Source organism: Dendrobates tinctorius, unplaced genomic scaffold, assembly GCF_039654945.1.
Source record: "Dendrobates tinctorius isolate UK_male_01 unplaced genomic scaffold, ASM3965494v1 ptg000265l, whole genome shotgun sequence".
Taxonomy (NCBI): domain Eukaryota; kingdom Metazoa; phylum Chordata; class Amphibia; order Anura; family Dendrobatidae; genus Dendrobates; species Dendrobates tinctorius.
This window is the reverse complement of record NW_027361932.1, coordinates 17,070,523-17,098,354: the sequence shown is the minus strand read 5'-3', so window position 1 is coordinate 17,098,354 and position 27,832 is coordinate 17,070,523. Positions and strand designations below refer to the sequence as shown.

Genomic DNA, 27,832 nt, shown 5'->3' with positions numbered 1-27,832 from the left:
TATGTCCTCTAGTCACAGGCTGTAGCACAGGTTAGGGCCGGCTGTCAGGCTGTATATGTCCTCTAGTCACAGGCTGTAGCTCATGTTAGGGCCGGCTGTCAGGCTGTATATTCCTCTAGTCACAGGCTGTAGCTCAGGTTAGGGCCGGCTGTCAGGCTGTATATGTCCTCTAGTCACAGGCTGTAGCTCAGGTTAGGGTCGGCTGTCAGGCTGTATATGTCCTCTAGTCACAGGCTGTAGCTCAGGTTAGGGTCGGCTGTCAGGCTGTATATGTCCTCTAGTCACAGGCTGTAGCTCAGGTTAGGGTTGGCTGTCAGGCTGTATATGTCCTCTAGTCACAGGCTGTAGCTCATGTTAGGGCCGGCTGTCAGGCTGTATATGTCCTCTAGTCACAGGCTGTAGCTCATGTCAGGGCCGGCTGTCAGGCTGTATATGTCCTCTAGTCACAGGCTGTAGCACAGGTTAGGGCCGGCTGTCAGGCTGTATATGTCCTGGTGTCAGGCTGTAGCTCATGTTAGGGCCGGCTGTCAGGCTGTATATCTGTCTCGTTATGTCCTGGTGTCAGGCTGTAGCTCATGTTAGGGCCGGCTGTCAGGCTGTATATGTCCTCTAGTCACAGGCTGTAGCTCAGGTTATGTCAGGTGGGCTACACGGCAACTTTCACAGAGACATAGTTTGCATGGCCAGAGAGCACTGTATGCCACACACACATATATCACAGCATAGTGTAAGTGAATGGGGTCACATTGCTACCCACAAGGTACTGAAGACAGCAAATGAAAACTAGTTCTGACTCTGCCCTAGAATTGTTTTTTATGCATTAGTGAAGTATCGCCAGCATATTGCACAGCACTTTATGGCCTGTGGTCACCGTGCCGCATGTAGTGACTGGACCTGCTTGTCGCCAAGACTCTGACAGGAAAAGCAGGTCAGGAAAATAGCGTACAATGCAAACTGCAGTGAATTTTGCCTCTCGCAATCCGAGAGGTAAAGCAGGTGAGTGAGGGCAGATTTTAATAGCCTTGAGAGGGAACACTGTTTTTGGCCCCTCCCCCGGCTACATAAATCGGCCCCCAGACTGCCTAGAAATGGCGCTTTTTCTGGCACTTATCCTCTTTATTCCCATTGCCCTGTAGCAGTGGCTAATGGGTTAATAAGAAGCAGACACTTCTGCCTCCTGTAAGCATACACTCTTGAAAATAATGTATTGCAGAGTGCACGTTCGCCCTGCCTGCAGGGGATTTCAGACGTATGCCCCGATGGGTACACAGAGCGCAATGTGAAAGCACCTTAAGGCTATGTGCACACATACTTTTGAGAGCTGCAGATTTGTCCCCGGCTTTTAAAGTGAACCTGTCAGCAGGATTGTGCTCAGTAATCTACAGACAGCAGGGCTGCCACTAGGAATTTTGGGGCCCATACTGGCAACATTTTCAGGGCCCCCTTGAGACTCCACCCTGCCCTCCACCCCCCAAACTGTCCACAGTCCCACCACTCTCTTTTGTAAAAACTCTACTCACCAATCACACATTAACAGTTCCCATCTCCAGATCACACACAGCCAGCAGGTCTTGTTTTGGCCAAAAGATTTTTTAAATCTGCCACCACGACAAGGTAGACTCTTTTGGCCAGGCCCTACTCTATTCTAACCTATTAAACATTTGTTAAAATATCCAATACAATTTAGGTACATTTTTTATTTATTTTTAAAATGACCAACAATATCACATCCAAAGGGACAAATACCACCGCACCATGTCCAGACCACATATTACCACCACATAGTGACCTATAATACCATATACAAGGAACAAATACAGCCACACCATGACCAGACCACATATTACCACCACAGTGACAGAATAATAGCACATACAAGGGACAAATACCACTGCACCATGACCAGACACCATATTACCACCACATGGTGACCAATAATACCACATACAAGGAACAAATACAGCCACACCATGACCAGACCACATATTAACACCAGTGACAGAATAACAGCACATACAAGACATAAATACCACCGCACTATGCCCAGACCACATATTACAACCACATGGTGACTGAATACTACAATACTGATCATTAATAAAAAAAAAAATACTATCACCATAAGTGCCATTATATACAGGAGATCTGTACTTAGTATGCAGTGTCTGTGTACAGGTAATACAGTGATCCCCAGTGACATTATACACAGGAACTCTGTATATAGGGTCAGTGTACAGAGAATACAGTGATCACTGCTGACATTGTACAAAGGCACTCTGTATATATTGTATAGTGTCAGTGTACTGTCATGGGAAGCCTAGGTAACAATAGGCTAAATCCCCGGGGCCCCTGCGGTGTCCGTCAGACTAGGGGAAACCCTGTCTGTCCCTCAACCCAGGGTTTACACTGAAGGTGTGCCTGCCTGGGCCTCCACCCTGTCCTTGTCTCCTGTCCAGCCCTAAGCTGAACCCACCACCCTCCACCCAGTGAGGAGACAAAACACCAGACCCCACAAATAAGTATGGACAGGGATAAAGGAAACGCACCACACCGCGTACACACAGGAGAATACAATAATGTGCAAGGGCAACAAAAAATACAACACAGGGAGGCAAAATGGCAACAACGGAATATACTACACCAGAAACAGTATGCTCCTTAGACCACCACTCCAGACCGGTATCGCTAGCACAAGGCAAGAGCTATAGTCGGCGACGCCCATAGTACCGCAGGACAATTTAAAGACAGAGGGCGTGGCTAAGCCCTCAGCCAGAATGACAACCAGGTTAACCCAATCCAAGCCGGATCAGAAGACCAACCAGCGCTGCTGAGAACAAAGTGGTAGGATGGGGTATTTCCGCTGTCTGCCGGACACCCTGGTGTGAACAGTGTCCGACATGACAGTACCCCGCCTTCTACGAGGGACCCCAGGAACCTCACAATGTCGAGGACCCGGCTTGTCCGGATGGCGGCGATGAAACACTGTAACCAGTCGGTCCGCATGTATGTCCGAAGCCGGCACCCAAGTCCTTTCCTCAGGACCATAGCCACGCCAGTGGACTAGGTACTGTAGAGTGCGACGCACTACCCGAGAGTCAACCACCTTGGACACCTCAAACTCCAACGTGCCATCCACCAAGACGGGTGGTGGTGGCACGGGAGAAACATCAACAGCACCCACGACCTTCTTAAGTAACGCCTTGTGAAACACATTATGTATCTTGTATACGGCAGGTAACTCCAAACGAAATGCCACAGGGTTGATAATTGCGGAGATCCTAAACGGACCAATGAACCTGGGACCCAACTTAAGCGATGGTATTTTGAGTTTGATGTTCCTTGTAGACAACCACACCCAATCACCCACACACAGGTCCTGACCTGGCACACGTCTACCGTCAGCCACACGTTTGTACCTAGAACCTACATTCAGGAAGCGCTGCTTTACTCTCCTCCAAACGTATGACAATTGTGCTCCCAACTGGTCCTCCTCAGGGACGCCCACAGAGCACCCTTGGCGCAAGGTACAGAATTGGGGATGTTGACCATAAACACAAAAGAAGGGAGATTCCCCAGACGATTCCTGACAATGATTGTTTATCGCGAATTCAGCCAGAGGAAGAAACGCCGACCACTCTTCCTGATTGTCAGACACAAAACAGCGTAAGTATTGTTCCAGGTTTTGGTTCATACGCTCAGTCTGCCCATTCGACTGTGGATGGAAAGCCAATGAATGAGACAATTTAATCCCTAGGCGTGAACAAAAAGCTCTCCAAAATTTTGCCACAAATTGTGTACCTCTATCAGATACAATGTCAGACGGGACACCATGAAGTCTGACCACCTCGCGCATAAATACCTGAGCAAGGGTCTTCGCATTGGGCAAAGATGGCAAAGCAACGAAATGCGACATTTTAGAGAACCGATCAACTATTACCAGAATGACCGTGTTCCCAGCCGAGGAGGGCAAATCCATAATGAAATCCATGGAAATCTCAGTCCATGGCTTACTGGGCACACAGAGAGGAGGCAACGTGCCAGCAGGACGGGAGCGTGGTGTCTTGGCCCGTGCGCACGTGGTACAGGCTGACACATATGAGGCCACGTCCTGCCGGATTTTGGGCTACCAAAAACGACGTGATACAAGTTCCAGAGTGCCCTTAACCCCTGGGTGGCCTGCCAGGACAGTATCGTGATGTTCCCCTAACACCTTTAAGCGTAGGTGTAGTGGCACAAACGATTTATTAGGAGGCAGATCCGGCGGTACCTCCTCCTGAGCCTCAGCAATCTCTGCCTCAACTTCTGTCGTGAGAGCCGAGACCACAACTCCCTTTTGGAGGATAGGCACCGGATCCTCACGTGGCTCTCCACCCGGAAAACATCTGGACAAGGCGTCCGCCTTAGTATTCTTAGAACCTGGTCGGTATGTCACAAAAAAATTGAACCGGGTGAAGAATAACGCCCAGCGAGCCTGTCTGGGGGACAGGCGTTTAGCAGACTCTAAATAAAGCAGATTTTTATGGTCTGTTATAACAGTAATCTGATGGACAGCCCCCTCCAAGAAGTGTCGCCATTCCTCAAATGCCAACTTGATGGGCAACAATTCCCTGTTACCAATATCGTAATTACGCTCGGCAGGCGACAGCTTCTTGGAGAAGTAGGCACACGGATGCAATTTGCCCAAGGATGGACCCTGAGACAGTACCGCCCCCACTCCAACCTCAGATGCATCCACCCCCACGGTAAATGGCAGGGAGACATCAGGCTGAACCAGGATGGGAGCTGAAGCAAAACTGTTTTTGAGGAATTCAAATGCGCGCACAGCAGCCTCAGACTAGTCAGAAAAATTGGTACCTTTTTTAGTCATGTCGGTGAGCGGTTTAGCAATCATAGAAAAATTCTTAATAAATTTCCTATAATAGTTGGAAAATCCCAGGAATCGCTGAAGCGCCTTGAGATTATCAGGCCGATCCCACTGCAGCACCGCTTGCACCTTAGCGGTGTCCATTTTAAACCCTGAGGCGGAAATTACATAACCCAAAAAAGGTAATTCTTGGACGACAAATACACATTTTCTCAAGCTTGGCATAGAGCTTGTTCTCCCTGAGCAACTGCAATACCTGCCTAACATGCTCTATGTGTGCATCACGGTCGCGTGAGTAAATAAGAATGTCATCAAGGTATATAATAACAAATTTCCCCAAGAGATGAGAAAAGATATCATTTATGAAATGTTGAAATACTGCTGGCGCGCTAGTCAACCCAAATGGCATCACCAAATTCTCAAAATGACTCTCAGGGGTATTAAATGCCATCTTCCATTCATCCCCTTGACGGACTCTTATGAGATAGTACGCCCCCCTGAGGTCAAGCTTGTAAAACCATTTGGCACCAGACACCTGGTTGAACAAATCGGGTATCAGTGGCATCGGGTATGGGTCACGAACAGTAATCTGGTTGAGTTCCCTGAAATCCAGACATGGGCGTAATCCGCCATCTTTCTTTTTGACAAAGAAGAACCCCGCCGCCAATGCAGATGATGAAGGCCTGATGTGCCCTTTGCTTAGACTTTCTGCAATGTATTCTTTGAGAGCTTGCCTGTCAGGACCTGAGATATTAAACATCCTGGCTTTCGGTAACTTGGCCCTGGATTATGTCCTGGGTTTTCCAATCAATCACCGGATTGTGCATAGACAACCATGGAAACCCCAGAACTACCTGAGCAGGTAAATTACTGAGCACCTTACATGTTACCCGCTCAGAGTGTAGGACCCCAATGTGGAGTTTTACATCAGCCACAAACTCTTTAATCTCCCCTTGTGAGAGAGGGGAGGCATTGATGGTAACCACCCGGATAGGATTAGTCAGCTTTTCCACCTTAAATCCCGCTGTAAGCGCAAACTTTTCATCAATGAGATTAGCGGCTGAACCACTATCTACAAATACAGTAATTGACAGCTCTTGGCCCCCCGATTACAAACTTGGCAGGGAGCATACACTGGGAGACCACCATGGAGGATATGAAAGGCTCAGACTAGACTCCTCCAAACCCTCTGAGCCTAGCAGTTTTCCGCCAGCACGTCTTTCTTAGGTACCAGGGGGCAAGCATTAATAAATTGTCCTTTTTTGCCACAAAAAAACAGACCCCTTGCTTTCTGGGCAAGGGACATTTATGCTTGTTATTATGTGTATGTGATATACCAGCGATCTGCATAGGTTCCATGGATTCACCCGAGGCAACCTCACCAGAAACTGCCCCCTCCCCACAGGCAATGTCTCCTGCGACCTCTGACGAAAGCGGCGATCAATGCATACTACAAGCACCATAGCAGCCTCCAGAGAGGCGGGAGTCTCATACATTAGCAGAGCTTGTTTAACCCTTCCAGAAACCCCATGCAAAAATTGACTCCTTAGTGCAGGGTCATTCCATTGAGTGTCCACAGCCCAGCGACGAAATTCCGTACAATAATCCTCCGCCAGTCGCTCACCCTAGAGTAGAGAGCGTATTTTAGACTCTGCTAACGCCAGTCTGTCAGGATCATCATAGATTAAACCAAGAGCAGAAAAAAAAAAAGTCTACGGACTCAAATGCAGGTGAATCAGAAGGTAGTGAAAAGGCCCATGCTTGTGGATCACCACTCAGCAAGGAAATTATCAAGCCCACACACTGAGCCTCATTTCCTGAGGTGAGTGGGCGCATACGAAAATACAATTTGCAGGATTCACGAAATACAACGAACTTACAGCGATCACCAGAAAATCGTTCAGGAAGAGGTAACTTGGGTTCAGCTGCCCTGACTGCTGCCTCAGTTTGCACAGCAGGAACTGACAGGCCTTGTTGCTGGACCGCCCCCCTCAGTTCAGTGACCTGTATGGACAGAGCCTCCAGCTGTTTGGTTATGGAGACTATAGGATCCATGGTAAATAAAATTTGGGCCGACTATCATGGGAAGCCTAGGTAACAATAGGCTAAAACCCCGGGGCCCCTGCGGTGTCCCTCAGGCTAGGGGAAACCCTGTCTGTCCCTCAACCCAGGGTTTACACTGAAGGTGTGCCTGCCTGGGCCTCCACCCTGTCCTTGTCTCCTGTCCAGCCCTAAGCTGAACCCACCACCCTCCACCCAGTGAGGAGACAAAACACCAGACCCCACAAATAAGTATGGACAGGGATAAAGGAAACGCACCACACCGCGTACACACAGGAGAATACAATAATGTACACAGGGAGGCAAAATGGCAACAACGGAATATACTACACCAGAAACAGTATGCTCCTTAGACCACCACTCCAGACCGGTATCGCTAGCACAAGGCAAGAGCTATAGTCGGCGACGCCCATAGTACCGCAGGACAATTTAAAGACAGAGGGCGTGGCTAAGCCCTCAGCCAGAATGACAACCTGGCTAACCCAATCCAAGCCGGATCAGAAGACCAACCAGCGCCGCTGAGAACAAAGTGGTAGGATGGGGTATTGCCGCTGTCTGCCGGACACCCTGGTGTGAACAGTGTCCGACATAACATGTACAGATAACACACTGACTCACCAGTGACGTCTCTAGGTGAAGTCCTTCATCTTTGCTTTTCATCTTTCATCCAGCACAGACCGCCATCACGTCTTTCAGCCAGGACTCGTCACTGCAGGAAATAATACAGTTATCTAGAGCTCCACTTGCAGAACACATTACTTAATTTTTTCCTAACTTCTACACTACACCAGATGAAGAAAAAAAGGCAACATAGTGTTGCTCTGCACAGTAACAGAACCTCCTCCCATTTAAAACAGTATCCTCAAAAAAATAAAATAAATACATCACTGCAGTAATAATATCCCTTAATTAGCCCCTATGGTAATAATATCCCCCATCCTGACCCCCGTGTGTCTCATTCCTGGCTCCAGCCATATTTCTCTCATCCTGCCCTCATGACTATCCATTCTACCCCCATATAATCTCCCTATCCTGCCCCAAGATCCTGCACCATGTGTCTCCTATCCTGCCCCGTGTCTCGCATTGTGCCCCCTCCTGTGTCTCACTGTCACATTCTGCCCCCTCCTGTTTCACATTCTGCCCCGTGTCCATTCTGCCCCCTCCTGTGTCTTACTGTCACATTCTACCTCTACCCCTGCGCCTCACATTCTGCCCCCTCCTGGCCGCGCTTCTGCGGCGAAGCTCCCTCCACTCAGCTGAAGCGCGCACTCGCCGGCAACTGAATGACGTCAGATACCGGCGACGTGTACGCTGCGGCTGACGTCAGCTGCCAGCCTCCGATTGGCTGGCGGCTGTTAACTATTGACGTGCGGGCCCGCACATCAATAGAGTTGAACTGCTGCAGCGCCGCTAGCCAGGGCCCGGTTTAGCCTGACGGTAGGGCCTGGTGAGCAGATGAGACGGGGCCCCAGTGCGGGTCCCCTCTGCCCACCGGGCTCCATACGCCAGTCAGGGCAGTAATGCCCTGATGGCGGCCCTGACTGACAGTGCCAAGTCGGCGCTGTTATATTGAGTAAAATGATTCCTTGGTTGATGAAATCCATCTTGTGGTTGTTGTTTAATCTTTAGTTTCAGTTTTCAGTTAATGAGATTCATCCTTATGGGCTTATGACATTCACTGATCCCTCTGTGACCTCCCCCCTATTTTATATAATGCATAGAATATTGTGTGGTTACCAAAAAAAATGTTTAGCCATCAAAATGGCGCCGGCGTCGTCGCCTGTGCTGTTGAATGATACTTATGCCTAATATGCATATATGCATTTATGGTAGTCCTTTTTAATGTGGGGGGAAAAATAATTATCTTCATCAATGTCATTTTGCTCAGGGGGAAGTGACATCGACGCGGAACACACGTTGGCGAACGTGGCCAAAGTTCAGGCAGGACTGGCAAATATAGTGGGTAAATACTCCTCTTACTTGTTACGCTCATAATATGTATTGCGTCCAGCATAAACCTTCCGGTGCTTTTTGACAGACACTGGACTGCCCCCTTATTGGACTACTGTCCTACCATTACGTAGTATAGAGTGTAAACTCAGTTTAGGGGCACCAGTTTATCTTCATGTCTCTCATGAAAACTTTTAGTTGTTTGCATTCAGTTACCATGTCCTGATCTGTTCTCCGGACCCTTTTTTCACCCAAGGACCAAATCACATCTGTACTCGTAATCATATATTGTTTATTTCTATTTGTAATTTTGTGTATTAGTAAAAACTTTTACATTTTTAGCATATTTTGACTCCCAATTTTCCTTGATAAGTATATTATGATGAGTCGCTAAGTATATGGGTACTGGTATCTTTGTATAATGGTAAGAATATCTGTAGGCTGAATAAATAAGTGCAAGATAAAGACATCGAACTGTTCAGTACATAAATGTATATTGGCTCTAGCATAAATTATTAGATATTAGCACCTAATACATCATATTACAAAGGTAGCGTAGCTTCTCGGGATGTAGTAACTGAATATTCATGAAGGAACCTCATCAGACATTCAGTTTTCTTGCTGTCATGTGTGTGGTCAGACATGAAAGATTCACACTCCTTGTCAGATGCTTCCATAAGACATACATTATTAAGTGTGCTTCCTTTTCAAGGCCAGCTCGAAGCAAATCCAGAACAGTCTTGTGACCAGGATGAACGTCCCGAAGATCAGAATCTGGTAGATGTAGCGATGGCACTGGGTTGGTCTTCTGTACAGTGCTGTTTTGTGAAATTGTACTTATCAAAATCCTCTCTTATCTGCAGCCAAGATTTCCCTTTTGTTTCAGGCAGATAGAAGTAGAGAAATGCCCCACAGACAGCAGTGATGATGAGGAAGATGAGGAAACAGAATTGCTCCATAGTGGCCTGGAGAGAGAAATAGAAGAGGTAAACTGTTAGGAAAGACAGATTTTTTTTTACACCTGGAACATGATACATCATTGCCTTTGTGCCTGTTTTTGGTCTAGTCTTGTGTTTTGCGCCTTTTTTTGTTTGCCCCCAATTCATTATTCTATTGGTGCTTTTTTAAAGCCTATTTCACTAATTGCAAAATTTGACACAACTGTACTCCCATCCCCCGTGGTGTATTATCAAGTACTCCAACATTTTGGTGTAATTTTTTTCAACTTTAGGTGCCACGGTGATCCTTTTGGAAGCAAAAATTGCAAAACTAGTTCAAGACAGGAAGAATGACGAGTTTTGACTTTGTGCCATATTGATGAATCACGTGCACAATTTTGATGAATTTGGCTTAAAAAAAAGGCAACTAATATCACAAGAAAAAAAGGAAAGGAAAGTGACAAAAAAGCAAATGATGAATCAGGACCTCTATCTGCATAGGTAGTATATATGTTTTCTTGTTATCACCTCCAAGGGCACATAGATATAAACAGTGAAGATGCAGAACATTGCAGCTCCATACATTGTTTAGTAGCTGCTGCTGGGTACTGAACGCTTTGCTTTGGTTGATAGAAAAATGTAACTCATAATATGTAATGTGTCAACAGTATATAAGTAGTGGAAAACCCCTTTAAAGGGAATCTGTTAGTAGGATCCCCCCACCTCCCTAAACCGTCTATATGGGCATGTAGGTCCACGGGAAGCTGAATAAAATGATACCTTAATATCTGTGATTTAATGTCTTAGGCTGTGTGCCCACATTGCGCTTTTTATGCGTTTCTGCTGCGTTTTTGCGGCCGCGGAAACGCTTCAAAAAAGCAATCCCCATGCAATCCTATGGGATTCCGCAGTTGCTGTGTCAATACTGCAGATTTTACCGCTGCGGAATCGCATAGCGGTAAAACCCGCAGCATGTCCATTCTTACTGCGGAATCGCTGCGATTCCGCCGCCGTAGGATTGCATTGAAACGCTCACTTTACACATGTGGCTATGCCCACCATGCGTGAAGTGAGCGCTTTATGTGCAGATGGTACCCAGGGTCTGGAGGAGAGGAGACTGTTCTCCATGCCCTGGGTACCATATCCCTGTAAAAAATAGAATTAAAATAAAAAATAGGGATATACTCACCTTCTGTCGGCCCCCGGAGCTCTCCCGCCTCTCAGCCACGCTGCCAGCATCTTCTGTTCACAGGGATGCATTGCGCAAATGACCTCTGATGACGTAGCGGTCATTCAAGATGCTACGTCATCAGAGGTAATTGTCGCAAGACATCCCTGGGAACGGAAGATGCCGGTAGCGTGGCTAACAGGTGGGACCGCTTCGGGGGCCGACAGAAGGTGAGTATATCCCTATTTTTTTATTTTTTTTTAATTATTTTTAACATTCTATTGATGCTGCATAGACAGCATCAATAGTAAAAAGTTGGTCACACTTGTCAAGCATTATGAGTTGCGGGGAGTTGCGGAAATGTTGCGGACATTTCCGCAGCATTTCTGCAACGTGGGCACTTGGCCTTAGGGTATGTTTCCACGGTCATGAAACGCTGCGTTTGACACTGCATACAGCTGCAGCGTCAAACACGCAGCATCCAGATGTTACAGCAAAGTGGAGGGAATTTCACGAAATCCCATCTCCACTATGCGTTAAAAGACGCAGACGGCAGACCCGCGTCAACAGACATGCGTCACATCTTTCCAGAACGCAGCATGTCTGTTTACAATGCGGCGACGCTCCGTCGCCGCACCGTAAATTTACCACAGACTATCATTAGATGCGGTAAATTAGATTAATGATTCGTCACTTGTGTAATAACTGCATAAGCGCAGCTTACTACGCATGTCTACTAATTTAAATAAGGTCTTACCTCCTCCCACCACCAGAAGTCCCCGTCCACTGCTGTTCTCGTGATAACTTAGCTTACCGCGAGAACTGGCGTGTTACCGCTAGAACTGCCATGCACGTGACCGGGGGTTATCGCCGGTCACACTAGGCTAGCTCTCAGTCAGCTGACCATGAGAACTACAGTGTAGGTGACCGCCAGAGATCTCTGGTGGTCATCTACAAGCTCTGCTATCTCTCGATGTCATGCATCCAGATGTAGCAGAGCTGGACTCATTGTGGGACACTTGTTATTAAGGACTAAGTCGGACAGGAAGTATTTGTGTTTGTTGTTTTTTTTTTTTTACAGGAGATCGAGGGCTTCGGGGAATTAGGCGTATAATAAAATGGCAAAACTGGTGTTTCATTTTATTAAAATACTTTTTTTAACCCTTTACATACTATAGGATTAGTAATGGATAGGTGTCTTATTGACGCCTCTCCATTACTAACCGGGCTTGATGTCACCTTACAATCAAATGTGACATTAACCCCTTATTGCCCCATATGCCACCGCTACACGGCAGTGGGAAGAGAGAGGCTAAGTGCCAGATTTGGCGCATCTTATAGATGCGCCATTTCTGGGGCGGCTTTGTGCTGATGTTTGTAGCCAGGGGGGGCCGATATCCATGGCTCTTTCCTTGGCTATGAATATCAGCCCGCAGCAGTCTGCATAGCCTTTCTGGCTATTAATTATAAGGGACCCCACGTTATTTTTTTGGGGTTCCCCCTTTTTTAATAGCCAGTAAAGGCTATGAAGACAGCTGCAGGCTGATATTCATAGTCTGGGAAGATCCATGGGTATTAACCCTTCTCAGGCTATAAACATCGGCCCCAAGTCGCTGGCTTTCCCTCTCTGGCGCAGAAAAGTGCACAGGAGCCCACGCCATTTAAAAAAAAAAAATATTTATTAAAAAAGGAAAGGACATTGCATATTAGGTCAGACATGCGAGAAACTCCGCACTGCACTTGGGACCGGATGGAAATACATGATCTATCTATCTATCTATCTATCTATCTATCTATCTATCTATCTATCTATCTATCTATCTATTTATCTGTGTGTGTAAACATTCTTCAATGGAGTATGTAAAATAAGAGGTTGGACAAGGAAATGACATCACAATCCTTTAGCTTACAAAAAAATGCATACAAATCCGCATGAAAAAAACCGCATAAAAAATGCATGTAAAAAACGCATAAAAAATGCAGTTGACCTGCCAGTGACCTCTGATGCAGATTTTACCTGCGTCAAATCCTGTGCAAATACTGAGCCAATCCTGACCATGGAAACATACCCTTATTCCAGAGAAATCCAAGTTTTTCTTAATATGTAAATGAGCTGTACAGAACTACGGACCAGACATATATCTCCCTTAGAATCTGCCTCTAGAGCAGGGATGTACCGTCTTTAGCGGCAGCCCACAGCCACTATGGGGCCCGTTAGTCTGGGGATGGCACCACTCAACTCTGGCCCCCTCTATTCCTCCTGTCATCACAATTTCAGCCGTATCCACATCCTCAGGGCGCGAATTCCAGTGAACAGAATGATGGACCATCAAGAGGAAGTCTCTCTGATCCACCATTCAGCCTGCGCCTGTGAGACTGGGGTGTCTGTAGTGTGGAGTCTCAGTACTCACAATACATATAGACTGTAGTAGCATGCTGGGAAAACAGAGTGAGGTGAGTAGTTCTTTTTTAATGTTAGTAGTTGGGTCCATCATACTGAGTGGGGAGTTAGTGAAGGTCATAATACTGTGTAGGGGGCTGGTGGGATCCATTATATTAAGGGGCTGAGGGGGATTGGGAGGACTCCCATATTGAGTTAGGGATTGTGAGAGCCCTCATATTGAGTAGGCGCAATAATACTGACTGGTGTGCTGTGATGGTCCGCATTCTGTGTGTTGGCCATCATAATAAGTGGGAGGTTACAGGGGCCGTTATATTGTGTAAGGGGTTGTGGGGACCATTATACTGAGTCTCATGGCTATTATACTGAGTGGGGGGGCTGTGGGGGTTATCATACTGGGTGGGGGTATCAAACTGACAGGTACTACACTGTACATATGGGTTGAAATTGTAGTGGGTGGGGATTCACTGTGGGAATATCATACTCATTGTGTGTTTGGGTAAGGGAATATGTGTGAGCACCATACTCTAAATTGGCCATAAAAAGGATATTGCTGGTGTGAAGGATGGGAGAATCTAAATGGCAGCTTGCAATCCTCCTGAAAACATGTGTAGATGTAACAGGGCACATGGCTCAGCAGGTGGCATAGCCTTCTCAGCTTCAAAGAAGAAATTCTTAACCCCACTAATGTGACACTAGTCACTTCTCATGGTCAAGCCGTGAGTCAGAGAGGTCAAGGAGTCCAAGGTCAGAAGTCAGGAGGGTACGTCATAAACAGAAGGAAGAGGCAAAAGCGTAGTCAGGTAACGTTCTGAGGTCAAAAGTACCGGGAGGATAACGGATCAGAAGTGAAGGGGTTAAACAGGCTGATGGTAAGAACGAAGTCCATGGTCAGGCAACAGATCAAGCATACAGAACTCAAGGCACAGGAAAACAAAGCATAAACCTCACAAGATGAATGTACATCTGGCAGTGTTCTGGGAAATAGCTCTGTTAAGAAGCATGGCCATTAACTGGAATAATGAACACATGAGACAGCTGACGCCTTACAGTCTCAGATTGGATAGTTGAGCTGTCAATTACACACTGACAGCTCAGCACGCCTCTATACCAGATTGGACGGCCGAGCTGTCAGTAACCGCATCCCAGATACACTGAGGGGTGGAACCGTGACAGAACCCTATCTTCTGGGGAGGCTACTGGACCCCCAGGCTGTCCAGGAAATTTTAGATAGAAGGCCCTAACTAACCGATAGGCCTTCACATCTCGAGAAGGGACCCAGGATCTCTCCTCTGGTCCATATCCCCTCCAGTGAATGAAGTACTGGAGGGAATTATGGACCCTCCAAGAATCCAGAACCTTCTGAACCTCATACTCCAGGCTACCATCCTCTGAAAACAGAGGAGGCGGGGATGAAGGAGACAATGCAGAAGGGACATACTCCTTTAATAGGGATTTATGCAATACGTTAGGGATGCGAAGAGATGGAGGAAGCGTTAATCTAAATGCCACAGGATTGAGCTCCTCCAGGATCTCATATGGACCAATAAACTTTGGACTCAACTTCGCTGATGGCACTTTAAGTTTAATGTTTCTGGAAGACAACCAAACCTCATCCCCAATCTTAAAAACGGGACCCGCCGAATGTCTTCTATCGGCCTTTCGTTTTTGGTGAATTTGGGCAGTCCCAATATTCTTTTGAACATCCCTCCAGACATCCCCAAGTCTAGGCACGGCTACCTCCACCCCAGGGCATTCAGAACTGATCCTAGAAAATTCACCAATTTGGGGATGAAAACTATAATTACCGAAGAATGGTGCGGTCCTGGTAGATTAATTTACACGACTGTTAAACGCAAACTCAGTGAGAGGTTTAAACAAAGACCAGTCCTCCTGCCGAGCTGCCACAAAGCACCTTAAAATTTGTTCCAAAGACTGATTTGTCCTCAGTCTGACCATTGGTTTCAGGGTGAAAACAGATGAAAAAGACAAGTCAATCCCTAGTTTACTGCAAAAAGCTCTCCAAAATACAGAGACAAGTTGTACTCCCCTATCAGATTCAATGTTCAGAGGGATCCCATGTAACCTCACAATATGAGAAAAAAAATACCTGAAGAGTGTCTCCGCATTAGGTAATCCTGACAAAGGAACAAAATGAGCTTGTTTGTTGAATCGATCAACTACCACCCAGATAGCAGTCTTCCCATCAGACAGAGGTAAATCTGTAATGAAATCCATGGACAAGTGAGTCCATGGTCTTTCAGGAATAGGCAATGGAGCCATTTCCCCAGCCGTCCGGCTATGACTGACTTTGACACGTGTGCAGAGTTCATAAGCAGATACAAAATCTTTAAAATCATTATGCATGGATGGCCACCAAAAAAGTCTAGCAATGGCTTTCCTTGTGGCAGTAACCCCAGGATGACCACTTGAAACGGAATCATGAAATTCCTGTAACACCCCCAATCTTAATAACACAGGTACAAATAATTTAGACCCTGGGGAAGTGCAAGGAACCAACGACTGGACTTTAAGAATTTCCTCTTCCAATTTCGAGGTTACCATAGACACCAATAGAGCATAGCTTGGAGAGTTTCCCTTAATATTAAGACTTAACTTTTACTCAAATACTTAAAATATGGACAAATATTGACACAAAAAGAAAACCACATGTAAAAGTGCTCTTGCATACCAGTGCTCTGGTAAAAATTGATTTGATCTCATCAATGTAACAGACGCTTTTCCTCAGCAGGTTCGCCTTTAACCTTTATCAGGATCAGTTGTTCATACAGAGGGAAGGTTAGAGGGGATATGGTTTTTCCCTGTCTCCCTGTCGTGCCCCTGTAGTGCTCCTGCCTTCACAAGGACAGGCCCCAAGTATACCCTGCTATGGGCTGCCAACCATCCCCAAAAGCGGTACAAATCATCCTACGCCTTTCCTCCCCAGTCTTGGGGATTCATCGGGGCTAAATTAAATTAAAGCCAGTGGGAAAAATATTTCATGTCCGTCTACATTGTAGGACCCTGCAGTGGCAGGATCTCTCTAAATTTATGTGACCGCCTGTGTCACTGCCTATATGTGGTCAGTCTCCAGCAGTTTATGACCAGCTGGACTGCTCCAGTGTTTGCTGAGCGATCCACAAATCACAACTCAATATAAGTCTATGAGAGCCAGAAAAAAGCAAGAACGAGGCTCTCATAGACTTGCATTGACAGATTGTGACTGTTTCCTCTGACTTCTGGTCAATTTGAAGTTGTAGTCACAAGATGGTGGCGTGGGACTTGAGGGGCGTGGGAACCAGATGAAACTAGAGGCTAGTAAGTATGAAACTAGGGGCAGGGACCCTAGTATAATGGCACCACTCCAGCACTGCAATAATAAAGAAACGCTGGAGTAGTGCTTTAACAGCTCTTTACTTATTAAGAAAAACATGGCTATTTCTGGAATAAAACATTGGATTACAGATACTGTATACAGGTACTATTTTGTTCAGCTTCCTATGATCTACATGCCAATTTAGACGACTTAGGAGGGTTTATCCTACTGATTGATTCCCTTTAACTTTATTCAGCCGGTCAGCATGATTATGAAGATATCAGATTCATATAGTTTTATTTTTTTTTGTACTTTTATAAAATATACTGTTTGAGAAAAAAAATGTTTTTGTATTGCTACATTTTTCCATTATTTGAGCTGTATGAAGTCCAATTTTGTTGTAGGACAAGCTGTAGTTTAAATTGTCAAAAACTTTTTATACATGTGACATTTTGTTCACTTATTTTACTTTTTGGAAAAAAACAGCAATTCTAGGTTGTTTCTTTGTTTTGTTTTAACATGGCATAATTAACATGTTAATATTATTCTGGGGGTCAATACAATTAGAGATGAGCAGATTGCTCCAGGATTCCAGATTCGGCTTGTGATTATCCGGGCTGATGTGACGTCACTTGTGCGCATAGATGACTTGATGACAAGCCAGCGAATTAAACAGAGGGACAGCGTGCATGATTGACCTTTGCTCCACTCAGGATCAATGTGGGCCACGGCGGACGGAGCACCAGCAATCGTAAAACGTATCCCATGAATAGGAGATAACTTTCAAACTTGAAAGAAACCCTTTAATATAGTTCTCCAATGTGCCTGGATTTTGATCTACAGTTGTGCTCAAAAGTTTACATACCCCGGCAGAATTTTTGCTTTCTTGGCCATTTTTCAGAGAATATGAAAGATAACACCAAAACTTTTTCTCCACTCATGGTTAGTGGTTGGGTGAAGCCATTTATTATAAAACTACTGTATTTTATCTTTTTAAATCATAATGACAACCCAAAGTACCCAAATGACCCTGATCAAAAGTTCACATACCCCATTTCTTAATACCGTGTATTGCCCCCTCTAACATCAATGACAGCTTGAAGTCTTATGTGCTAGTTGTGGATGAGGTTCTTTATTTTCTCTGATGGTAAAGCTGTCCACTCTTCTTGGCAAAAAGCCTCCAGTTCCTGTAAATTCCTGGGCGGTCTAGCATGAACTGCGCGCTTGAGATCTCCCCAGAGTGGCTTAATGATATTAAGGTCAAGAGACTGAGATGGCCACTCCAGAACCTTCACCTTGTTCTGCTGTAGCCAATGACAGGTCAACTTGGCCTTGTGTTTTGGATCGTTGTCATGCTGGAACATCCAAGTACGTCCCATGCACAGCTGATGATTGAAAATTTGTCTCCAGTATTTGCTGATAACATGCTGCGTATATCTTTCCTTCAACTTTGACCAAGTTTCCTGTGCCTTTGTAGCTCACACATCCCCAAAACATCAGTGATTCACCACCGTGCTTTACATTAGGAATAGTGTTCCTTTCATTATAGGCCTTGTTGACCTCTCTCCAAATGGTTTAAGGTTGTGGCGAAAAAGTTCAATTTTGGTCTCATCACTCTAAATTACCTTGTTCCAGAAGTTTGGAGGCTTGTCTATGTGTTGTTTTACATATTGTAGGCGAGATACTTTGTGGCATTTGCGCAGTAATGGCTTTCTTCTGGCGACTCAACCATGCAGCCCATTTTTCTTCAAGTGCCTCCTTATTGTGTATCTTGAAACAGCCTCACTGATAGTTTTCACAGAGTCCAGTATTTCAGCTGATGTTATTTGTGGGTTTTTCTTTGCATACCGAACAATTTTCCTGGCAGTTGTGGATGAAATTCTTGTTGGTCTAACTGACCATTGTTTTGTTTTTACAGAGCCCCTGATTTTCCATTTGTTCATCATAGTTTGAACGTTGCTGACTGGCATTATCAAGTCACTCTTTTTGTATCCCATTCCTGTTTTATACAGTTCAACTACATCGTATATCCGTTGACAACTCTTTTGCTTTCCCCATGACTCACAATCCAGAAACATCAGTGGCTGGATGAAAGATGCAAGAGTCTGTCTGAATTCCAGAAACTCACTCAGCTTTTATGCACACACACTGATTACAAGCAAACAGGTCCCAGGTGAGGATGGTACTTTTAGTAGCCATTCAAACCTATTTGTGTCAACTTCTGTGCATGTTATCAGGCCAAAATCACCAGGGTATGTAATCTTTTTATCAGGGTCATTTGGATGTTTTGGGTTGTCATTATGATTTTCAAAAAGAAAACACCGTAGTTTGACAATAAATGGCTTCACTCAACCACTAACCATGAGTGGAAAAAAAGTTTTGCTGTTATCATTCATATTTTCTGAAAAAAGGCCAAGAAAGCAAAAATTCTGCCAGGGTATATAAACTTTTCAGAACAACTGTAGCTATTTCAGGTTTCATTATTTCAGTTTAGTTGACAATGTGCCCAAACTTTGAAATTTCAATGTAAAAATGATAAATCAGGCATAAGTCAACACTTTAAACCTCAAAATGTGCAATGTTTTCTCTTACCACCACAAAGGGGAAGACCAAGCCAATGATCGTCAGACCCAGCCAATTTATTACCCCTACAATCACCATTGCGGGTGCCCGAGCTTCTTGAGAAAAGATTTCCAGATTGATAGTAATGGTGGTCCCACCTGAAGGAAGGAAGCTTATAGTGAGTCCATGTTGTGTATATACAGTAACAACGGGCTACTGAGGAGCATATTAATATGTAAATGAAAGAGGATATCCAATCTTAGAGTAAAGAAGTTACCCACACAAGTATGAATTAGAATTGGGCAAATTATTAAAACTTTATTTACTTTTTAAGTAATGGTATAACATGCTTAGTAACAAGCTTTGATTTTGTATACATGGTGTGCAGTATATCATCTAACATATACGTTGCCTGTAAAGATAGCCATTACAGTTTCTCTACTGACTTGCTCCACAGGTTTCATCTGGATACACAATCTAGAGCTGGCCATGTAACCTGAACATCTAATTCTCCTGAACTACCATATTTGCTTGGGCTGAGCAGGCATGGCCTCTTATAGCGTACGTGTAACGTCCTGAAACGCAGTTTACATGCAGATATAGAGGTAATTTACAGGGAAGTAGCCAGCGTACTGGTAGAAAATAAAGTTATATTCTCCCTGTAGATGCTCGCTTCCATTTACTGTATTGGAAGAGAGCACACTGTAATCACTTCCCTGCACAGTCCACTTGACAGTCCACTCTGCACACACATGCTACACACTTTTGCTGCAGAGCAGGTTTAAATCAATATGCCAGGGAGCGATAACAGTGCACTTACTGAATATTGAGAGGTGACTCCTTGCACTGCCCTGATGACTGGAAATGAGCTGCTGCAGGAAGGATTAAACTTCAATTTCTACCTATAGCTGCAACTCCATCAATGATTTGAAGGGAATAAGCTTCTTCCAAACACTTCTGGTGGTGTCAAGAAAAAAAGTAAATGCCAGCCTACATCTGCAGTCATGGAAGAATTGGGACACCCCTTTCACTTAGGCGGGCTGCTATTTCTGCTGAGGGCATTGGGTTCTGCCTACATTCATTGAATGTGTATGGAAAGGTTTTACTCTGTGTTTCATCAATGATGCTCAAAATACTGGTGCATGAAAGTGCCAAGGGCGGCTGTACACTTTATACTGCTTGCTTGTTCAGCCAACAGTTTTTCGTTCAAATTCCCCCCTCTCCTCCATACACATGCATGCTGAGCTTGGCGGACCGTCCATGTGTTCTGAATGGGGAGAGTGGAGAATAACCCTCCAAGACACCTTTGGTGTTTGGCTTATCACCCCTAAGCAAAAAAAAATTAGACATTTAGAAATCCAGCAGCCCAATCCTTTCTCTGCTGTGGGAGATTTGAGCCATCGTTTATCTAATGTGTATGGTCAGCTCTGAGGTTTCATTATATGAACGTATGAACAATGTATATTATAACAAAAGCAAAAGATAAAAAAAAACATCCAATCTCATTTTTTATGTAAAATATATGGCATTCCTTAAGATGTCTAATATATTCATGTAAATAAAGCCTAGACATATATTCACAAGCAGCAGATTTGTTCCATAGATGTGAATTAGATTTATTTCTGCTTGTTATTTTCAGATTGATGCTGCATCAGCAGGAATTTCTGCCTCGTGTGACTTTGCTCTTAGAAGGGTGATCACTTACCGGCTCCTGTACCAAATGATAGTGTGTAAATGAGGAGAAGGATTACACTGCAGTACGGCATCCAGGAGAAAGTGCTCTGAGTATTAACAATGAGAAATGGTCACATGTGTGATAATGATATTAGCACGCACTTTATTAATTTCAAATGGACAGCTACAGCTTTATGATAGCATCTAAAATTCAGACATTCACATCAAAGACTATAAATATTTGCATCACTAGCCCTTTTCAACGTGATCTGCTGACATCCATGGGAATACACGTAACGGTACATTCACATGAACATACCTGCTGTTTTAGTTTTGTCCTTGTAAAAAAAAGTACCTCATATGAACAGCACCAATTTTAGCCTCTCTGCTAGTACACATGCTCTACTTTTTGCATGGACCTCATGTTTGTGAAAAACATTTCAGTGTGGGCTTGTTCAGGCAGATGAAGTAAACATCCATATACTGTCCATATGCAAAACATATAGCATACGGACGGGACACTGACCTATACAAGTCAGTGAAATAGTTAACATGAATATTTTTGCACACAGATCGATGATCAACGTGTAATACAATGCAGTATACACTACTTTAATCCATCCTCTGAATCAGATTCACCTGTTATTAGTTAATCAGGTAAGGTTTACCATCCTTACTATTATAAAGATAGAAAACTGTTTTTGACCTTTACTAACTCTTAAATTGTTTGTGTGAAAACTGATGCCATACAGATGTTCAAAACAAACATAAGAATTGCATACGGACGTGAAAAACAGACGCACAAGTGGCGTAAGGATGAAAATAGGGATGAACAACTGTGGTGAACTCACCGCTGCACTGTGAAACTTATTCTCACTGTACTAGCGGGGATCTCACCGAGTTCACCACAGTTCAGGGGCCTGGCTGCAAACGCAGCCTCAGTGACCTGCGGTTACCTCGATAGTGTCACCACTATTCACTGACTCTGCGCTCGCAGCAGTTCATTCCTTAGTGCTTTTCAGCATGGATGGTCACATCTTGACGCCGTCCAGGTTGAAAACTGTGTATCCCCGGAGTGGGACAGAACGACGAACAGGTGAGGGATATGGTTGTTTTTAATTTTTTTTTTTCTTGCAGAGCTTCAGTAGAATGGGCGTTAGGCCTGTTTCACACTTCCGTTTGTCACCATCAGTCAAAATCCGCCGTTTTGCAAAAAAAAAACGGATCTGCTATTTTGCTTGGCGGATCCGTTTTTTCCCCATTGAGTTGCATTACCGGCGGATCTTGACTGATGGCCATCCGTTGGATCCGTTTTTTTGCGGATCCGCCAAATTTTTGCCGTCCGCTGAGATCATCGAACGGACCCTGTAACGTTTTTTGGCCCTGCAGATCTGCATTTTCCCTTTTTAACCCTGAATCTTTTCTGGCTGCTGGAAAAAAATCTCTCTCTCTCTCTCTCTCCTTCCCCAGGCGCGGTTCCTTTAAATTTTTACCTTCGGCGGATCCGTACATCCGCCAATCCGCTCATCCCCGTTTCTGTTAGTCCGCCCGTTTTCCGCTATTTTGGCGGATTTTGACTGACAGAAAAAACTGAAGTGTGAAACAGGCCTTAGGTGAGTATAACTGTGTTTATTTTTAAATAAAAAAGTAAAAAAAAAACTAATTTCAAATAAAGGACTGGTTTTGTGTTTATTTATAATATAACTATAGGATTACTATTGGAGAGGCGTCTTATAGACACCTCTCCATTACTAATCTGGTTTTGATGTCACCAGACGATACAAAGGTGACATCAACCCCACAAATATGAACCCCACTTGCCACCACCACAGGGCAAAGCGCCAGAATTGGCGCATCTAATAGATGTGCCTTTTCTGGGCAACTGCGGGATGCTATTTTTAGGCTGTGGGGGCCATTATCCATGGTCCCTTTCCAGCCTGAGAATAGCAGCCCCTGCTGTCTGCTTTAGCTTGACTGGTTGTCAAATATTAGGGGGACCCCATACCGTTTTTTAAAATTATTTATTTAAATAAAGAAAAAAAAAGGTGTGGGGACCCCTGTATTCTTGATAACCAGCCTTGATAACTCTGATAGCTGTGGGTGGCATCCTGCAGCTGTCAGTTTTGCCTGGCTTGTTATCAAAAATACATGTCTTATTTTTTTTAATGATTTAGAGCGCAGAGGCTGGGTGATGAATACTCCCATTAGCCACGCCTGCGCTCGCTGTTATTAGTGGCAATAGGCATAGGCTGATCAAAGTATTAGTCTCATCAGCTGACACCAGTGACCGGAGGTAAACTTTTTACCTCCGGTCACAGCTGCCGGCTCACGCGGCTCTCTGACCGGCGGGAGTAATCTTGCCGCAGATCAGAGCCGCCAGTGTTTCTCATTCTGTCATGCAGATGACAACGTGAGAAACACCCTGGGTTTGGGGTGTCGAACCTGAAAAGTAACATGGACTTCTTGGTGAAATCCGTGTTTGGGTCCATGCCTGAACAGTAGGTGTTCGGTACAGACCCCGAACTTTACTGTTCGGGTTCGCCCATCTATATTAATAATCTCATTCATAGCAGCCAAGGTGTGTAAGTGCAGGTATGAAGCCAATGAAGTTCAAGTTATGTACAAAAATGGTGGCAGATTAAGGTAATGTCCAGTTTGGTAACCATTTCAAACACAAGTGAACAGGAATTGACCGGTGAGAGCTCATTTTCATGTCCTCTCTAGAGAAAGAGACATGCTCTTGGTTGCCTCTCTTTCTCTTTAGTCTGGCTAATAGGAGGGAAAACTCTATCAGTACATTGCCTAGATAGATCAACTGATGCACACTTTCCTATTCTTGTATATTGTTTATCTACATAAGGTCACTGCTGTTAAAGGAAATTGTTTTAATTTCAATAATATTGTGGTAGCAATAATATAATTACCTGAAGTGAAATAGTCAGTGTCAGAAGTCCCAAGGAGAGAATCATGGATGCATATCCAGCCAGCAAAATAAGTCTTCTGCCAAAATGATCAACTACTAGACCCTGAAAATGAATTTTAGCAAAAAAATGCTCAAGGTATTGTACAATAATTATATAAATACAAACTTAAGTGCATGCATGGATCGATGGGTCCCCATGGATATTGGTTACCAAAATGCCTAGTGCCTGTTTCTTTATAAAAGTGTCCATCAGTATCCCAGTATAGGTTTTGCAAAAGGACACAGGAGATTCAAGAATAGCCAATGTCTATTACTGAATCACTCCACTGCTAAGCAGGCCTGTTTTGATGGCATAATCCATAGAGAGTGTCACGCCTGCAGGTGGCGCATGTGGTTCAGGGTTGGACCTGCTTAGGAAGAGGCGTAGCTAAGCTGCTACCTGGTATTTGCTGGAGCTCCTGATGGTGGAGACAGGCTAGGCTGCAGGTAGCCACCAGGCACTACTCTTAAGCAGGCATCGGTACTACAGCTGCCGATCGCAGGGGTCGGGTTCACTGACGAGGGGAGACATGACAGAGGTCACTGATTAGCCGAAACAGGACACTGATGGACTGTACGGACAACGTGGATGTAGGAAGTAGATTCTTGTTCACACCTGTAGAGATCAGGCGCAGTTCTGGAGCTGGCCGCACTGGAACCGGGAACAACAGACGCAGGACTAGCCACACCTGGACCAGGGTTCTGGCATAGGTACTGCAGACACAGTTTCAGGAACAAGAACACAGGCAAACTATACTGGACATAGGATGCAGGAATAACTTTAGAGTATACTAGGGATGGGGGACCTGGCAACATACAGTTGCACACACCAACACCACTAATACTAACTATAGGGGTTGCTCAGGCACCTCCCTATTGGGGAGGGTGCCGTTTATACAAGATGCCTCGCAGCTATTGGCTGGGAGACATCTAGCATGGTTCACATTAACTAAATGCCTCCCAGTTGTCCCTTTAAAAGCAGGTGAGCATGCTTGTATTAGGTGTGCCGCCAGGAACTGCGGAGTGCAGACCAGGAAGCAGTAAAATGCAGAGGACCACATCGGGGCAGTGAGTAAGCCAGCTTCCCCACATGGTGGGAGGAGGGGAACCATGGAGGCGCTGGCAGGTGCTACAGAGAGCACCAATTATGTGTTACAAATAACTGGCCCAATAGGGACAAAACTTAGGAAAACACCAAACTGATAGGAAATATGCAGGGCCAATTCCATAAGAATACAGCAACAAAACATGTAAGAATGTTAAAAGCTGTTCACAAAAAAAGAAAAAATAATAGGGCAATCTGGTATTAAGGGGACTCTGTCAGCACAGAATGACTGTTCAAACCAAGTACATGCGCTTGATGGACGGGTCAATCATTTATATACATCTTTACACCTGCTTACTTTTTCCGTGTCAAAGGTGTCCATAGCCTTTTAATGTAATGTGCTTTCCCTATATATATTTTTTTACCCGAATATATGGTTCACTGACTTTTTAGGCCGAGTTAAATTTTATCAGACGGAAGTGTTTAAAATGCAACAAAAAAGCAAATAAGTAACCAAGCTTAGTAAGATATGATCGGTATGGAAGTCACAACTTTATGCACAGTTACATAATCTATGTGTTCTCTAGAAATTCTACATATCTGTTTGCTACAAAAATACAAGAAAATGTTGCTGCACTTACACACATGATCACCGACGTGGTCTCGCATATTCCAACACCAACTGTTAAGTATGGGATTTGCTTCTCTGAAAACCCAGCAGCTTTAAATACTTCAGCAGCATAAAAATATACCTAAAAGTCATTGGGTATGTAAGAGATTGCTGAGTTATATTGGTAAGATGATAAGATATGTGCGCATTACATTTTCTAAAATCATGTTGGTAAGCATTAAAATAGAATTGTTAACATTTTACTAGATTTGTAGAAAGTAAGTAAGGTTGCTTTTATCAATTCTGGACCCTCTGATTGATCACCAACCTTAAGTACCCAAAGTATGAAGCTAGACATGAGGGCTGCCAATTTAGCGCTACATAAATCTGTGTGTTGCACTTTTTGTCTGCCACGTCTGCTTTACAATGCTTTCATTTGCATGTATTGTAGCTATTAAAGGTGCAAATTGCCTCTTCAGAGCGGAAGAGGACTTGAACTCTGTAGCACCACCCGTGGGAAGCAGAGATCCTGCAAGTTACTATTGACTCTATAACAGACCTTGAAATGTGGCTTAGGATAAAAGCCTAATCAGACTCTCAATTTGCAGACACAGTGTTTTGGGGTGTTTCCCCTCGATAGTGCAAAGTATGAGCATTGATTTGGCTAGGTGAGAGGCTCTGGACTGAGGTCAAAGGGGTAACTTTTTTTAGAGTGACATACCTGCTCAGCATGCCAAGCTATTGAAGGGACACTCCACACAACAGTTACAAAGAGATTTTCTGTGTCATGCATCACTCAAGGCTTTGCACCAGTCATGCATTGTGATTTGCACCAGAGTGTAATGTTGCTGTAAAGCGATTTTTTTCCACCAGTACTATGGGCTGGTATTTTTGTCACTTTCTCATCAGTGAGCGGTTGACTTTTGGAAATCCCATGATCTTTGGAGTCTTTGCTAATCTTTCATGTGTATGCCCAATTCCTGCCATCCAAATTCAATGCTACCCTATTCGCTTAAATAGATCTGTGTTGTGTTGGAATTAACCACACAGCAAGGGCCAGGAGCACAACCGTGCACAAGAAATGCTGAAGAGACCTTTGCCAATTTGTTTTCAAGATCAGCAAATGTCAGAAATGACTCTGAGGCCATTTCTAGTGAGATTCTAACATTATATAGGTATTTTTCCAGGGTCTAGAAGAGTGGAGTATTTCTTTAAAAGGGATGCCCACTTTCAAATACTACTTTTTATTCATAACAGGAATTTTAAGCCATCTGGCTGAACTATTGAAATGAACAGTCAGTACCATTCAAACACATCACTTATGCTGATGCAGAAAGGGCTGGAAGTGGAGCTGCTGAAACTCGCCAAAATGGAATCTGTAGATCAAGGCACGTTTGAAAGTAAAAGTATATTAGTAAAAAAAATGTTGTAATCCTATTAAAAATAACATGAGCAATATATTTTGCAAGTTGAAACCTATTTAATTCATACGTCACTTTTTATGCTTCTTAATTACTTCTTCTAAGCACAACTGGATGATAATCGATGCATGTGAAAAATCGCTTCTATGATGCCTAACCTCAGACTGATATAGATATCCAGAACTACAAGTTCTATAAAGCTCTTAAAATCCTTTTCATACTGCTGAAAAATTTGTTTCCCTCTGGAAATTAGTGTTGCTTTTGGATGAACATGATTTTCTCAGATGACCTCTATACATGGCAGTCTCTCTGAAGTTTCCTTTTTTATTGTTTATTTTGTGTATATATAATTTTATTATAATATCTACATCTATATTTACCTTACTTATAAAGCAGAAAAGATGAAAACGAGAAATAAGGCTTACCGCATTGATCCCACATAGCTGCAGAGCTATGGTTAAAGCAACAAGCATGTACAGCTGCCAGCGTAGTGAAGGTTCTCGCAGCAATTCTCGGACGGTCAGACTACGACCACTTTTCCGAGAAGCTTGTTCCTGTAACATTTCATCAATCTCTTTTTGATGGTCTCGATCTCCCCACAGTTGTTTTATTGCTAGGTGGGAAAAGCATAACAAGAGGACAATAGATTGAGATAACTGTGAAGTGTTTTTTGCAACTTATAAGGAGCTGTAATCTTTGAAGAATGTACTTCTATTCTACACTATGCAAAAGAGGTAGGACTGATCCGGCATGGCGACATTTACCTCGACTTCCCCAGATCTTCTAATCATGTACCCCTGAACGTGATTTACAGCCAACATAATGGTCGTACAATAAATGAGGATTGAGCACAGTCTGTT

General features: G+C 44.2%; 1 protein-coding gene across 1 annotated transcript in view; it reads right to left on the bottom strand.

The window, feature by feature from the left end:
- Positions 1-9,236: 9,236 nt before the first annotated feature.
- The window catches only part of LOC141069545 (solute carrier family 2, facilitated glucose transporter member 11-like), a 32,666-nt gene continuing 14,070 nt past the window's right edge, over positions 9,237-27,832 (bottom strand). The window contains exons 8-13 of the mRNA XM_073559199.1: positions 27,398-27,585; positions 25,583-25,693; positions 23,859-23,960; positions 20,966-21,041; positions 19,291-19,418; positions 9,237-9,840 (exon numbers count right to left, since the gene is read on the bottom strand). Of these exons, the coding sequence (XP_073415300.1) occupies positions 9,643-9,840; positions 19,291-19,418; positions 20,966-21,041; positions 23,859-23,960; positions 25,583-25,693; positions 27,398-27,585 (803 nt within the window). The 3' untranslated portion in view covers positions 9,237-9,642. The remainder of the gene's footprint in view (positions 9,841-19,290; positions 19,419-20,965; positions 21,042-23,858; positions 23,961-25,582; positions 25,694-27,397; positions 27,586-27,832) is intronic.